Source organism: Suricata suricatta, chromosome 2 (genome assembly GCF_006229205.1).
Source record: "Suricata suricatta isolate VVHF042 chromosome 2, meerkat_22Aug2017_6uvM2_HiC, whole genome shotgun sequence".
NCBI lineage: Eukaryota > Metazoa > Chordata > Mammalia > Carnivora > Herpestidae > Suricata > Suricata suricatta.
In genome coordinates this window covers 28,241,293-28,257,093 of record NC_043701.1, presented here as the reverse complement: position 1 = coordinate 28,257,093, position 15,801 = coordinate 28,241,293, and the positions used below count along the sequence as shown (strand labels likewise).

General features: G+C 42.6%; 1 protein-coding gene across 3 annotated transcripts in view; it reads right to left on the bottom strand.

Moving 5' to 3' along the window:
- Positions 1–234: 234 nt before the first annotated feature.
- Positions 235–15,801, bottom strand: part of AASS (aminoadipate-semialdehyde synthase) — a 56,433-nt gene continuing 40,866 nt past the window's right edge. For all 3 annotated transcript variants that reach the window (XM_029924319.1, XM_029924334.1, XM_029924326.1), the window contains 9 exons: positions 14,546–14,656; positions 14,345–14,453; positions 12,650–12,790; positions 8,751–8,918; positions 5,339–5,434; positions 3,187–3,302; positions 2,440–2,528; positions 1,740–1,916; positions 235–612 (listed from right to left, as the gene is read on the bottom strand). In XM_029924319.1, coding sequence (XP_029780179.1) covers positions 494–612; positions 1,740–1,916; positions 2,440–2,528; positions 3,187–3,302; positions 5,339–5,434; positions 8,751–8,918; positions 12,650–12,790; positions 14,345–14,453; positions 14,546–14,656 — 1,126 coding nt within the window. In that variant the 3' untranslated portion in view covers positions 235–493. The remainder of the gene's footprint in view (positions 613–1,739; positions 1,917–2,439; positions 2,529–3,186; positions 3,303–5,338; positions 5,435–8,750; positions 8,919–12,649; positions 12,791–14,344; positions 14,454–14,545; positions 14,657–15,801) is intronic.

The following is a 15,801-nucleotide window of genomic DNA, read 5'->3' as shown; positions in this document are numbered from 1 at the left end:
AAAGAAAACTAGAAGAAATGTCATTTACTAGATAAATCATAGTTTTACCCAAAAGCCACAAAATAGAACCATTGCAAAGGTTTATAGATAGATAATCTAAAAGCATCTAACTGAATCATTTGAAAATACAAAAATATAGCTGTGGAAAAATTTTTTTCCTTACCAAAAAGATAAAAGTTTATCTGCCTGATCATAGGAAAATATATTCTTATAAGAAAAAAGTTGCACAATAAATTAACATAAAACACAATCATCACTTTTACGTACACATGAAAAAATACATGTAGAATTATAAACTTCTCTGGTAATTACTGGCATCTCCTGTTCCAAATGTTTTCATATCAGAGACTTATATTTTAAAAATGTCATTTATATTGGCTGACTCAAAAAAATATCATGCTTTATATTTCAAAGTAGCATATTAGCAAACACGTTTGTTGCACAAATGTTCAAAATGATGCTATGTGGGAAGATAACGAGATATAATTCTCAGTTACAGTGTGATTGTGCTCTGTGCTGAGTATATAATGCCTTCTGCTTGAATTCCCTCCAATATCGGTCCATAGATCTCCTTTGAAAAGGGCCCCATCAGGCCTTTAGCTTTAATTTCACCTAGAAGAAATAAATTTCTAGTTACCATTTTAAAGGTGTTATGAAGAGTAATTTCTACTTCAAAAATCTCCAAACCATTAACAGGGAAAGGGGTTACCTGTAGACTGAAAGCACAGGTGGAATTAGGGGCAGAGTCAGAAGGTACACATCTAACTGCGTTAAGTATTGCCAAAATGATCAGAGAATGAGTAGTATGAAAGGAAAGTAAACTTGTCTGCTTTATTTGTTGATTTTTGTTTTTAAAGCATAACACCAATAGAATGAATGAAAACCAGTCTGATGATTTGGGCACAGGTTTCTGTGAGGAAGACTTAAACAGCCAGACTGAGTACTTTCCTTAACATCCATGATGACCTTATTCCTCATCACTTCTTCAACTCTGGTTCCTCAAGAACTAAGTAGGCAGTTTAATTTGATATTAGCTGATATTCCATTGTAGATACATTTCCTCAGTATTTCACATTTATGTGCTTGATGTTTGTTATTCCCTTCACACACTCACAAGGGCCAACTGGGGGATGCTACTGAGAGGCAGTGCTTAACGACTGAATGTAGAGATGATCTTAAGGGGACAGAGGACAGCTGAAATTTGAATTCTCTCAGTCCAAAATGTTTATTGAGTACTGATAATATACTGTGATATGAAGATTAATAAAACATGGTCTCTATTTTTGAGGATCTGAAAGTGAATACCCTCTGCTATTTCAGTGTTAGCGAGCTGTAAAATATGCAAATAAAGGAAGGAGGAATTAACATTGCCTAGGGGGTCACATATGTGGTAGGAGCTTTATTATTTCACTTCAGCAACAGGAAAAAGCTTCTGAGTTAAGAAGACAAGCCCCACTTTAAAGATGAGGGAGCTCTAGCTCAGAGAGCTGAGTAACCCACACCTCATCACTCTGCCATCCTGTGATTGAATCTGGACAGAAATGGGTGATAACTCCAAAACCCACGGCTTTTACTCACCACAACGTGATCCCCCCGTCAGTCAGCACTTAGAACTTCTGAGATGGCTCACTTTTAGCGAACTCTAGTGTTCTACTCAAGAGTAATTATTTGAAAGCCAGGCACCAAATGACTCAGAGATGATATGGAGACAGACTCAGTTCTCCAACGAAAGAACTTACCATCAAGCAACATCTTGGCTGCCATGGCAGTGGGTAACCCCACAGTTTTAGCCATGGCTGAAAAGCCATTGATGTCCCCATAAACCACAAGGTCAATAGTTTTATTTTCTAAATGTCCAGAAGGATGTCTGATTCCAAAACTGTCTCTCATCACAATCATATCTTTCTCTCCAGGGCCTTAAGATAAATAGACAGACATTATTAAATGTCATTATTACAACTCCAATAATGCATTTCATCTGCTCCTGCCCTTTTGCTCTCACAAGTTTCTCCTCCCATCACATGTGGTCTTTAGACAATTATCTATTTGCTGATTTTTAGTCCAAAGACCAAGTGGAAAACTCAAGAAATGATAACTCTGGCCACGTTCCTCTGGACAGGCTGGTAGCCTGGCTACAGACATGAGGGCACTGGGATAGTATACCCACTCTTCCCTCAGAAATAACTCCTTTAGCATTTCCCTAATGCCAAACAAGTGAAGCTGATAATCTGTCCCTTTCCCATATTCCCCAAGTTCATTCCTGTTTGATAGCTCTCTGATTCTTCCCTCTGGGAAAATAGCCCAAGTGCCCTTTCCCTCCTCGCATACTTCCTCCCACTACTGCTCGGCTCCAGCTCCCATCACACCCACTAGTGGTACTGACTGCATCTGATGCTGCTGCTTCCGGGATGTGTAGCCAACACCCCAAGGACCACCTACCATAGGAGAGTTTCCTGGCCAAATGCTTGGAGAGTGCATCCACCACAGACTCTGCTTGAGGGACTTGTTCATCCCCAAGTAAGCCCAACCTGAGAAACACAAGAGGCAGCTGTGTTAGGACAAGTCCTACATATAATCTCACTTGGGAGGCAGAGGAAGCTCTTTGGATTTTATCTTGAAAAGGGAAGAATCACAAGACGACGATCCAAGTTATAGGGTTCTCCTGAATTGTAAATAACAGTAACTATAGTAATGTTTTAATCTTTAGAATCATTCCCACACTCCCCAGGGCAGCACTCCCTGGAGCAGAGCTGACACATTATAAGTCCATGCTGTTGCAAAGCTTTATATGAGATTAATTTATAGGTTAGTTTCCCACATTAAAGAGACCAGCATAATATGCGACAGCAGCTTGAATGAGTGTTTTAAAGTGCGTTCCAGAAGACTAGGAGAATCTCCTACTGGAGAGAAATAAAATAACCAGCTTTCTTGGGCACTGAGTAGTCATGTCCCAAAATAAGTATTTCCCAAGTTATAATTGCCATTGAATATCTCTTTTTATCCCCACATGAACATAGTACATGGTAATCTCTCTACAACAGGCCAACATTAGAGCAGCAAATTAATCAAAGACAATATAAAATGCCTGGTTTTATCTTGATGTCTCTTTGACTAGAAAGGGCTAAGTAATCATTGATATTGAGAGAATCCAGTACTTCGCTCTCTAAGTTGGTTGCTGGCGCCTACCGTTCAGCAGCCTCCAGCTGGGTCTGGTCTCTTCCTAATTTCTTAAAGACGGCTTCCTTAAGCACATCATGCGTGGAGGATGGTGAGATCCCAACTAGTTCACAGAGGAGTTCTTTCTGATTATAAAAATAAAGATAAAATTCTAAGTTCCTAATAAAAAATCACTTGAGAAATTATCTAAGACATCTAGCCACAGATGTACCTCAAATTTTAAATTAGAAAGGACCAGAAGTAGTAAACTATACCATGTACATATGCATACACACGTATGCACCCCCACACATGAATAATGAATATTCTCAAATAATATTTCAGCAATAAAAATAAGTTATAACATCAAACCAATACTAAATAGATGGTACCATGTTTACCATCACATTCTCGCCTTTGTGTATCCTCTCCATTACTTTTTCACCCATTTTCCCTCACCCTCTAGTAGCTCATTTTGTCCAGGATCAAGTGGAATGGGTTCATTTCCAATAGCAACCAGAGTTCTTCTGTAGGTTCAAGAGATGAAAAAGACCTTGCAAGATACTAAAACTTCAAAGCAAGAACACTTAAGCAGTGGTCATAGCTTTTTCTACTTTCTAAACAAGACTTTTTTCCAGGATCCCCAGGAAGAAAGTTATAATTTTTATTAAGAATCAACAAACTGGTTCACAGACCAAATCTGGCTCACCACCTAGTTTTGTAAAGAAAGATTTTTATTGGAAGATAGTCATGTTCATTTGTCTATATGTATTTGTATATGATAGAATTGAGTATGTATGGCCCAAAATGCCTAATATATTTACAAACTGGTCCTTTAAAAAAAAAAAGTTCACTAGCCACCAAACTACTGATTGCCACCAAATTGTTGCCACCAAAATACTGACCTACCCCCTAAGAATGCCAGTACTGTGAGAAGTAAGTGTGATAATTCATTTTCATAAATACCAAATAAAAGCAGTGCTGTCTAGTAACAGTAGGTTTACAAGCTACTGAAAATATGTATGAACCACCTCCCCAAAATGGACTCTCAAACCCTTAGACACTTCACTCCCTGGTTCTTCTTCTCCACTCCATTTTGCAGACTTATTTTCCTGGGCTTTGCAATGAGCACTCGCCAAAGAACTGAAGTCTCTGCATCACCTCAAGGAATGTACTTTTTGCCTTACATGGTCATAAGTGAATTCTGGGAGAGGATATAACCTCTGTAGTGCTCAGCTAATGAGGGACCAGGGGAGGGACTTAGATAAATTGCCTACTGTGACTTGCCCCAAGTGTGCCTGCTCATCAGACACCCAGTCTTGGCAAGAACGTTGATCAAACCCTCTCTTCACTGTGCTCCATGTCTCTGCATCCCCCCTTTGATTGGGTCAGTGAACTTATTTCTCACAAGTACCAACCCTCTCAATCCAGCGGCCTCAATCTTGGAATTCACTCTATAGATGTTTGCTCACTCCTGTCCAACACCCACATTTATGAAAGGTAAAACTTAGATTTGGAAGGCTTTCAGATAATGTAGAAAACTGAATCTAAAGCAATGGCTAACAAGAATCCCAAAGTTAGCAATACTGAACTTTTTCTCCTTGTGATACATTTCTGGCATTTCTACTAGAATATGGGCACATTTGTTCAAGTTGGATGACTGACTACTAACACTTGGCAGTTAGTGGAAGCTCTACTTTACATGTAATCCCAAGCCTTCAAAGTCCCTTCCAACCATGAGACTGTGAGATATTAATGAACACGGATTTGGGCATAAATTCAGTAATTGAGAATTCAAATTACTCATGGTTAAAAATGACCAAATGATAGAACTGATGGGATTTGGGCTCCCTCTCCCAGTTTATCAGTTCTAGGAGGCCCAAGTTTAACTCCTGTCACTGGGTCACCAATTAGACAGTGATAGAGCCCAGGGCCAAATCTATCTCTTCTTAGAGCCAAAGGAACAATCAAGTAGTACAAGTCGTTGCAAGAACTAAGCCCAGTAGGGCAGACCCATGATCTCTCCATTCTTCCATAACAGGAAGAAAAGAGGGTCTGGGGTCATGGTTTATCTTCCCCACATATAAGCCACAGAAGAGGTAATTTTGCTGGTTTAAACCAAAGTTCAGATCTGACCATTTCTGAAGAGCAGCAAACAACATACAATTCTGGAGTCACTCACCCAGGTGACAGGGTTGGCCTCAGGTCGAAGGGCAGGAAATGGATCTCTGTTTATGAGACCCAGTTTTACAAATCCATTCAAAGCTTTGGCATATCCCTATAACAAGAATTGTTAGGTAGTAAATGAAATTTTTCCTTTCAAAGAAAAAAAATTAAAAAGCTTTTTTGAAAAGAGGGATCTGTCTCTGTAATTCATTTAGAAAACAAGCTGAAAGCAGTCATCTAAATTGCTGGTATATGGATGCAAACACCTTCAGGTTGAGACCGGAATCATGAGTGTCTCAGCATTCTGCTGGTTTACATAACCGACCTTGAAAGACTTTGGTCTTTACTTCTGTTTCTAGGTAACAAGGGAGGGGTATTTTCTGGCAGCAGAAGGGCAAATTTCCCCCTGGGTTATGTGCTTTCAGTTCAGCAGAATAGTATTTAATAGAATACTAAAAAGAATAATATTCCATTCCTATAATGGAAGAAGGAGCTTGTAAGAATATTAACACCCAAAAGCAGATAATCCATTCTACTGATGAAGAGCCACTGTCCTAATGCATATAGGTAGCAGGAAGGGAGGTAGGATCAGAGAGCTGCTTCCGACGTCACACGAATGTGGGGGAGGGGAGTCCAGAAGGAGTTGAGAAGGATCCCGCGGGAAGGTGATAGAAGCTGGGAGGACAGCAGGTGACAGGCAGGTGCAGGAGAGTGGCCACAGCCTCCCTGTCACACTCAGAGGACAGGGTCTCATATCCAATACCAGGAAGAATACTCGGGCCACTGAGGGTTGCTGGCACTCTCTGAATGGTGGCCCTCACAATGTGACCACTGCAACATCTTCCATCTTCTGCGGTTCCAGGGGAAGAGCTGTCATCCATACACATCTTTGAGAGCTTTATTCATTATTAACCCTCTTAGAATTCTCTGCTCCTGGGGCTTCATGCTTGGCAAGAGAATGTATGTAAAATTATCAGAAAATCCTAATTCCTGGACCCCTTCCCCTCAAAATGTGACTACTTATATTCTTGGAACAAAATGAAGAAAACAGAGTCAAGAAATCTGCCAGTACTGAGGGTGTTAGGGCTTCAATTCAGACTAGAGTTTCTGCTGTGCCTACAGGCTTGTGGAATGAACACACACGGTTCCTAGATCATAGGTTGCTATCACCCTGGTGATTTGATCTGATTTCTGGTCGGAGAGGACATCACATTCTGAAGAGGACAGGTAGCTGCCCTCCTATTTCAGGAGACAACTGTTGAGATATAAGTGCTCGGTGCCAACAAATGTAATAAAGGTTCTGATGAGTAAGAAATGCAGTGTTGTCTCTCTTTAAGAATAAACAGGAGTTAGACATGGCGAAATGAGGCAAATCAGAAGCCAGACTTCATTTGGCAACAGTGTGTAAATAACCTCTGCTCTTGCTTTAATTTTGTCCACACAAAAGTAACACCACCAGTGTCCACTGATTCCTGATGTGGGGACGGCAGGCAGGCAAAGTTCTGGATGAGAGAGCAGTAATCTTTAATAACCTGGTATAGAAAGCATCACCAAGACCGAAGTCCTGAAGGAGCTAAAGGAGAGTGTGGAGAAAAGGTTCTGGGCAAAAGAAACAGCCAGTGAAAGGTAAGAGCCAGGAGAAAGTGTGCACAAGAGTGGAGGGGTGATCACTGATGGGCCTTGCATCTTCCAGAGAAAAGATCAGTGAATGGTGGATAATGCACAAGAAAAATCTCGTCTCTGCCCTCACCAGGAAATCTCACAGGGCACTGAGACCTGAAGTCAGATTCCTGGTTTTTAGAGAGGTATGTATGTTAGGGGTGCTGGTTGGAGCGGGCTGGATAGCATCTCCCTCACCAGTCACATCCACCTGGAACCTCAGAGTATGACTGTTTTGGGATATTTGTAGATATAGTTAGTTAAAGATCTTGAGATGAAACCAATCTATATTTAAGGTGGATCCTAAATCCAATGACTGGTGTCCTTACAAGATAAGGAGAGAACACAATGACACAAATAAAAGGTGACATGGAGACAGAGGTAGAGACTGGGCCAATGTGTCAAGTTAAAGAACACCAAGAATTTCAGGCAGCCACCTGCAATTGTGAAGAGAGAAGAGAGCCATGGGACAGTTTCTCCCTCAAAACCTCCAGAAGGTACCAATCCTGCCCACACTTTCATTTCAGGCTTCTGACCTCAAGAAATGTGAGAGAATAAATTTCTGTTGTTATAAGCTGCCTGACTTGTAGTCACTTGTTAAAACAGCCCTAGAAAACTATTACAGATTGTCTTAATCCAGTCATACATGCCACTACTCTTGTGATTAATAGAGAAGTGTGTGTGGATGTTTATATTTATGCTCCTAGAATCTACACCCCATTTTTTGGTAAAAACATTCAGATTTGCTTTGTAGAAAGTGACACTGACCACATCTTCAGCTTTAGAGACGTGAAGCAAAGGCAAAGGCTGACGGGCGTATTTTATCCCACTGACCTTAGGGACTGAGACAAAAATGCTATTTTTTTTTAAATATACTAAGTAGTTTCTTTTTTTTTTTTAATGCTTTATTTATTTTTGATACAGAAGAGACAGAGCATGAGAGGGGGAGGGTCAGAGAGAGGGAGACACAGAATCTGAAGCAGGCTCCAGGCTCTGAGATAGCTGTCAGCACAGAGCCCGACGCGGGGCTCGAACCCACGAACGTGAGATCTGACCTGAGCCGAAGTCGGAGGCCTAACTTACTGAGCCACCCAGGTGCCCCCAAAAATGCTATTTTTAGCTATGAAGATATGCTTTTTAATTCTTACTGGATTTGAACCAAAAAGGTTGGGGATCCTGCCAGCACCTGCCACCATGCAGAACCCAGAACCTCAGCCAGCACGTGAAGGAAGAGCTGAGAGGTGAGGAGAAACCACGTCCCCATGAGGTGAAGTCACTTGGCCTCAAATCTCACTACACCTGAAGGTGACCCTTCACCTGCCCCCCTCCCCCTGCCAAACTCCTCATGAATCAAAAATTCCCTCAGCTCAGGCCATCTTGAGTTGTCTGCTAATACATTCAGTCAAAAGAATCCTGAGAGAACAGACTCCATTCCTGGCTTATGGTCTTATTTTGATGACTAAGAAAGATTGAGTGTACACTTCACTTATAGCAAAAACAGGTAACATAGCAGGGTGCCTGGGTGGCTCAGTCAGTTGAGCGTCCACCTTCGGCTCAGGTCATGATCTCATGGTTTTGGGGATCGAGCCCTGTATCGGGCTCTGTGCTGACAGCTCAGAGCCTGGAGCCTGCTTTCGATTCTGTGTCTCCCTCTCTCTCTGCCCCTCCCCCCCATGCTCTGTTTCTCTCTGTATCAATTATAAGTAAACATAAAAAAATTAAAAATAAATAAACAGGCAACATGTTTTCTCTCCAACACAGCTGCTTACCTTGTACCTCAGGGTCCCCCGCAGCAGGGTGTGAGCAGACGGGATGCCGTAAATCTCCGCATATTTTGTGCTGTCTCTGTTAGGATAGCCTTCCAAATTTAATCCGGGGAAATAATCCATGGGGGTCACAGCATCAAGAAAGGAGGTGCCCCCTGCGACATTCACAACCTGAAGAACATTGAAAAGGCACGGATGGGGTGACAATACTGCACTCCCTGTGGACTTATCGGCATTATTTTCTTTAAAAATGAAATCAAAATATTAAAAGAAAGCAGTAGAGGATTTGCAAAAGAAATATTTTTAATGAAATTACCATATCTACATCTCATACTCAAGCTATTTTACTAATATAATTCACAAGGCCATTATTCTCCGAAGCTTTAAAATCCAACTTAAGGGGCACCTGGGTGGCTCAGTCAGTTGAGCATCAGACATCGGCTCAGGCCATGATCTTAGGGTTGGTGAGTTCGAGCCCCAAGTTGGGCTTCTGTGCTGACAGCACTTTACTAGTCAGAAATCAGTCTGCTGGTTCATAAGCTTATCAGGAGATCCTTAGAATAAAATAGGGAAATATCAGCTGAATAATAATGATTCATTTAGAGACTGAAGACTGCCCAAACAACAACCCAAAAAATTAGGCGGTAATCATGTGTCCTGTGCTATTCTTATGGTCGTGTGTCTAATGGCATATCATGGGGTTCATTAATAAGCCCTATCCTGTTTAATATTTTATTAATGGCTGGGATAAAGAAGGACATATTTATCTATTTGGCAGAGAATGTGCATTTTTTTCTGACTCGATAATGCTCACACCAACACCCACTGCCAACAGAAACAGTGGCTCTTTACCCTCGGCTGCCGCAGACGGCCCTAAACCCAGCTCTTCCCACACCCGCATCCACAACCGCACACACACGTCTCCGACCGCCGGCCGACAATTAGCTTGACTGCTACACTGACAAGACACTCAAACAAGGAACTACACCGACGGTTCATCGATTCAGGACCTGCGTTGTGCTAGGTGCCTTATTCCGTGAACTCATGCAATGACCCGTTGTTCACAGGCAGAAACTGGACTGAGTCACCCAGAGGCAGACTGGAGCCCAGGTCTATCCAGTGTCTGTGTTCTTTCTGCTCACCACACTGTCCCCTTCGTTGTGCCTATTTGTGGGTCAGTACTGTAGGACAACGAATTACGTCCTATTTCACAGGCCAGTGCCTGCGTTGCTGGAGAAGTTTAAGGGTTCAACTTTTAAGCAGAAGCCAGAGAGGTCACCTGGCCTGCCATCGTGATTCCCTGAACTACATAAGACCTGCTCCGTGGCGGGGTGAGAGTGGCGGAGGGGAGGGAGGGACAAGAACACAAGAGAGGCTTTAAGAAGTTTCACAGTCTGGGTTAGGAGACAGACAGACACACTTGAATTGCTGAGTGAATAATACAGCATCCGGAAAATTCTTACACAGACAAAGTGTGGGAGTCTGGACAAAAGAAGAGTGAATGGGGGCTGGAGTGGTCAGGGAAAGCTGCCTCCACATGAGGAAACTTGAGCAGGACCTTGAAAAAAGTATCATTTTAGCAAAGAAAAGAAAACCCTCATGTTTTCTATTGGTTTCCTCCACAGCGTCAGGGAGATGCAAAAAGCATTCCATTTTTTACAAAAGGAATTGAGGATGAAAAGGGAAGACTTCAGATTCAATATGTACGACTCCTGCTGCCTGAAAATAACCTCTCGCATCTCCTGCGTGCTCACCACCATCAATTTCTTTTTGTAGCTAACGTCTGCGGGGGCCTTAGCCTTGCCTGGGAGCCTGCGTTAGGCAGACTGCCGTTGCTTTGACCTCAGTGAGCCCTACTGCGAGTACCCTGCACGGCTGGTATGATTCTGCTTATCTTCAGACAAGGAGCCCAGGGCTCGGAGAGATTCGGGGACGGTTCTAGTGCCACCAGCTGGCAGGGGGCAGAGCTAGGGCACAGAGCCAGGCCCACTCCATCAAAGCCTGGGCTCTCGCTCTCACACAGGCTCTGCTCCCCCATCCATGGTCATCCTCTTTTCAGTTATATGGCCTCCTGAAAATAACCATTTGCCCAATGGAGGCAAGAATTTTCCCTGCATCCACATGTTAGCGTTAACCACACATGGGCTGGTCTCTTTTCCAGGACAGCAGGAGGTGGGAGGAGCTATGATGCGACAGAGGCAGGCGGTGGCATACAAGGAAGTGCCCGGCAGAACAGCAGACTGTTTCGAGCCCAGACCTTCGTGATTCTCAGAACTGGAGCACTGGATGAGACATCAGTAGCCACATTACCAGCAGGAGGCTGATGCCCGGTGGACCGTGACAACTGCCTGGACTGTGGTGGCACTGTGAGGACATCAGCACTTGGGCCAGAACTCAGGGGTCCTGTCTCATATCCTGAAACCCATGCACGTATCTTTCCAGCATCGAAGTGTCCTGTTTGTTTGGGAGCGTCTTCAGTGCAGCTGTCTCTGGTCCTCCGGTCACCAAACTGGCTCTTCTCAAATTCAGCTGCATGTTAGGATCACGTGGGGAGTCTCTGAAGGTCCCCAAACCAGGCCGACCAGCATCTCTGGGGATGCACCCAGGCACCACTATTTTCCAAACCACCTTGTTGATTCCAATGCGCACATAAGGCCTCACTGTACATCACAAGCGCAGAGGACAACGGCTGATAACAATCACTTTGTGTCTTGAGAAACTTCTTCAATTCGTTCCTTTGTACACAAAATAAGTTTATATCAGATACACTGGAGATTTAGAAAGCTGCTGCTTGAAGAATCTTTGTAAGACACACAGCTGGTGACATAATTCACCCTCCCTGCAGCAGGGGCTAGCGACAGGGAGGTGCCCAGGGCACAAAATATAAGAGGAGCCCTCTGTCCAGTCACATGTGCTCCTTGCAGGACTCATTCCTTACGGTTAAGGGCACTATGAAGGCAGACAGGTGCGATAAGGACACCGGCTAGGCGGCTTGAGGTCTCTTGGACTGTGGCCGAGTTAGCTTCGCTTTTTATGCCACCGACTAGGATGGTCATAAGAATCAAGTGAGGTCGGCGCTCAGCACAGTTCGGATGGTGGAGTCCCTGCCCGGCTGGCGGCATCCTTGCCCCGCACTCGCTCACCCCGCAAGGCCGAGCCCGTCTTCTCTCCTCTGCTAGCTTGCTTCTCCCCCATCCTCACCAAGGACAAATCAGCTGCCATTTCTTATGCACCCTAGAATTTCCCCCACTGGGTCTTAGCCACCTATCCTGCTGTCTGACTTACCAGGCAATCTGGTAAAAGGGAAAGGAAAACGCTTTGGGACTAGGTAGATATGGGCTTGAATCCCAGCTGAACGATCTTGAACATTGTCTTTGAGCCACAGTCTCCTTACTGTATAATGATGACAGTGACACTGAACTCAGAGAGCTCCTGCATTTGGACGCCCAACAGCTGGGAATGGAAGTCTGTTTCCTTCCCTGACCCACCAGGACCCCAGTCTAGCTGTGAGCACTCCCAGGTCAGGAACTTCACTCAGTGTGACACCCTTCGGTGCCTTGCACATAGTAGGGACTCAGCGCATATTTAGGACTCCTGCTGAAAGGAATCACAACGTGAGCTGTATTTATACATGCAGAGAAGTTGAGAAGTGAGTTTTCAAATTGCAGAAACACCTGGAAAGAAGGTGGAGAGGGAAGAATGAGTGCAGGCTTTGCAGGGAACAGCGAGCAGACCACACTGAGTGGGACAGAAAATACCCACTGGGAAACACTGGTGGAGGAGGGGATGGAGGATGCCCGGCACAGCCACGATCAAAGGCCCTGTGCCAGGGAGAAAGAGTGTGGACTCAGAGACGGTCACTGTGGGTTCATCTCTCTACAGCTTTGCTGATAATCCTTCACCTTTCCGTTGAGCAGGTAGGTGGCAGGCTGCATTATGTTCATCAAAACTCCCACTGGACTCCAGCTGAATCTGTATCTCAGAGGGTTGTCCGAGTGTTCCGGCGCTGGAAGCCCGCCACAGTAGGAAGTGTAAGATTCAATCTGCAAAGTAAGGGATCAGTAAATTGAGGAGGATTAATATGAAGTTAGGGAGATTGATGTATCTAAGTAATTAAATGACAACAATGACAAAATCTGGGCAAATGAGGTAAATTTGCTGTTTTGCTTTTTGTTAAAGTTATAAAGGCTTTCCAAAGTACGTCCTTAGAGCCAAACACTGATCAAGTTAGTTACATTTTATGTATTTTTATTTTTTTCGAAACTTATTTATTTTTGAGCGACAGAGACAGACAGACAGCACGAGTTGCGGGGAAGGGCAGAGAGAGAGGGAGACACAGAATCTGAAGCAGGCTCCAGGCTCTGGGCTATCAGCATACAGCCCAATGTGGGGCTCAAACTCACAAACCATGAGATCATGACCTGAGCTGAAGTCCGACACTCAACCAACTGAGCCACCCAGGTGCCCCGTATGTATTTATTTTTAAAATCCACTGGAGATTGTGACCAACATTTTGCTAGTTAAGAATCCAACTATTCGTTCAATTCTGCTTGGTCAGTTCCTCCTGACTTTTGTGTTCAAATGACATATTTGATTATAACTTGATTATATATTTTATAATCTATAAGTATAATTAATTAGTATTATATGATAAGTATAAAATATAATTAATCTTTATATAATAGATAGTTATAATTTGATTCTATATTTGACTAAATACAGGGGCACTTGGGTGGCTCAGTTGGTTAAGTGCCAGACTTCAGCTCAGGTCATGATCTCAGGGCTCGTGGGTTCAAGCCCCACATCAGGCTTTGTGCTGACAATTCAGAACCTGGAGCCTGCTTGGGTTTCTGTGTCTCCCTCACTCTCTGCTCCTCCCTCACTTGCACTCTGCCTGTCTCTCTCTCAAAAATAAATAAACATTAAAAAATTTATATATGACTATATACATATTAATTATATATAACCTAAAGCATCTAATCTGATTCATCACATTTTCATATCCAATAGTTCCTTCTCAGGTATAAAAGATACTTCATAAACCAAAAGTTTGACAATATTCCAAAGAATTTTTCCTACTTAGAAAAATTTTTTTTATGTTTTTTATTTATTTTTGAGAGACAGAGACAGTGCGATCAGGGAAGGGTCAGAGAGGGAGACATGGAATCCGAAGCAGACTCCAGGCTCTGAGCTGTCAGCACAGAGCCTGACACGGGGCTCAAACCCACGAACCATGAGATCATGACCTGAGCCGAAGCCAGACGCTTAGCCAACTGAGCCACCCAGGCACCCTATTTCCTACTTTTAAAAGTCAAACATTATTATAGAATCTCCAAAGTAGTCTAAAACCTTTCATAAAACCACAATATTGTAATATCATTTATTTCTCTAAAAATCAATTGCTTAAGCCTTGGACATTGTTATATCAGACAGATATTTCTGCAGTTATAGGATTTTACTTGAAATTTCTAGTCAAAGTGTGAGTTAGAATATAGCACCTTCCTTAACCAATATTACAAAAACATTATTTCTGTACACAAACATCTGGACCTTTTCATATTTTCCTAAATGGACCTTTGGGTATAAACTGTGCTCACCGTGGCCCCCACTTCCTTGGCCTTATCTATGGTTTCCATTGCCAGCATATGATCAAGACCAGGGTCCAGTCCCAGTTCGCCAATAACGGTGATGCCAGCGTCTCCCACACTACAAGAAGCAGCAAGAAGAGGAAGAAGAAGATGGACATGAACTAAAAATAATGCCATGGAACTACTTTGCTGAAAATGACTAGAACTTACCTCTTTTCTAATTCTTTCAGTTCCGGTGTGATGTAGCTTGCAGTGATCATGTTAACCTTGCTCTTGATGCATGCCTTGGCCACAAGAGGATGCAATGCATAAGGCAACAAGCTGAAAAACAGAGAGAAACAATCAGAAACTTTCCCAAGTCTGCCTTCCAAAATGCCTTGAACTGCACTGAAGCCATCAGTCTGATTAACTTATTCTCTCCAAGGTGACCAATGACTCCTCAAGAACTACAGAGCGAATTCATCCTATTATCACATTAAAAACCCTCCACAATTTGACCTTCACCTAACCTTTCCATAATTCTCCCTCAATTTTCATCATAAACTAAATACGGTAACTATGTATGGTAATCAAAGAAGTTATTCTAATTCTCCACTCACAGTCTGTACTTTTCTAGCCCTGAAACTTTATGCTTACTATGCCTTCTACTTGGAATATTATGTCCACCCACTCCCCTCTATCCAGGCCATACCCTCCTTAAAGAAATGTCTGAAAAGGTATATCCTCCAAAAAGCTCTCCCAGATTCTCCCAGAGCCAGATCTCCTTCTTCTGCATTCTCAGCTATTAATTTTCATAACATTTAATGGGATTTATTCCACTCATCTTTATATTTCTATGATTTTCTGTCCTGGATCTCCTACTGAGAGATAAAGTTGCTTTTCTTTTTCCTCCATATTGCCCAAATGGCTATCAGGTTGGGTTAAACTAAGTCAAAGTCACCCATGTTACATTACAGAATATTATCTGGGAAGGTCCAAAGGAGGAAATAAACTTTAATGGTACTGATTGGTATAAACACTATCAAAATGGCTAGAAGTCTATATGCTAGGCAAAAAATGAAACTGTGCTTAAAACTCAACTATTGTTTTTTTTAAAAAAATTGGCTTTGGTGTTTTAATTTGGCACTGGGACTATACAAACACAAAATAGTAAACACAAATGAATGTATTCATATTCAATCCAAGGAATAATAAAACATTCTGTCAACTGCATAACAATATTCAAGTTCGACTAGCTTACTACCTATTTGGTGAAGCAATTTACATAGTACAATGAAAATAGAAGTACAAACTTATAAATATTAACACACTATATCATTGTACTTCACAAATTCATCCTGCAAACTTCAGATTTTCTCTATTTTATATTTAAAAAAAACAATAAAACCTCTGAGGTACTTATGGCTCCTCAAGCTAATAGAGTATTGCTACCTAAATTTATTATCATATAAATCAAAACTGTGTAC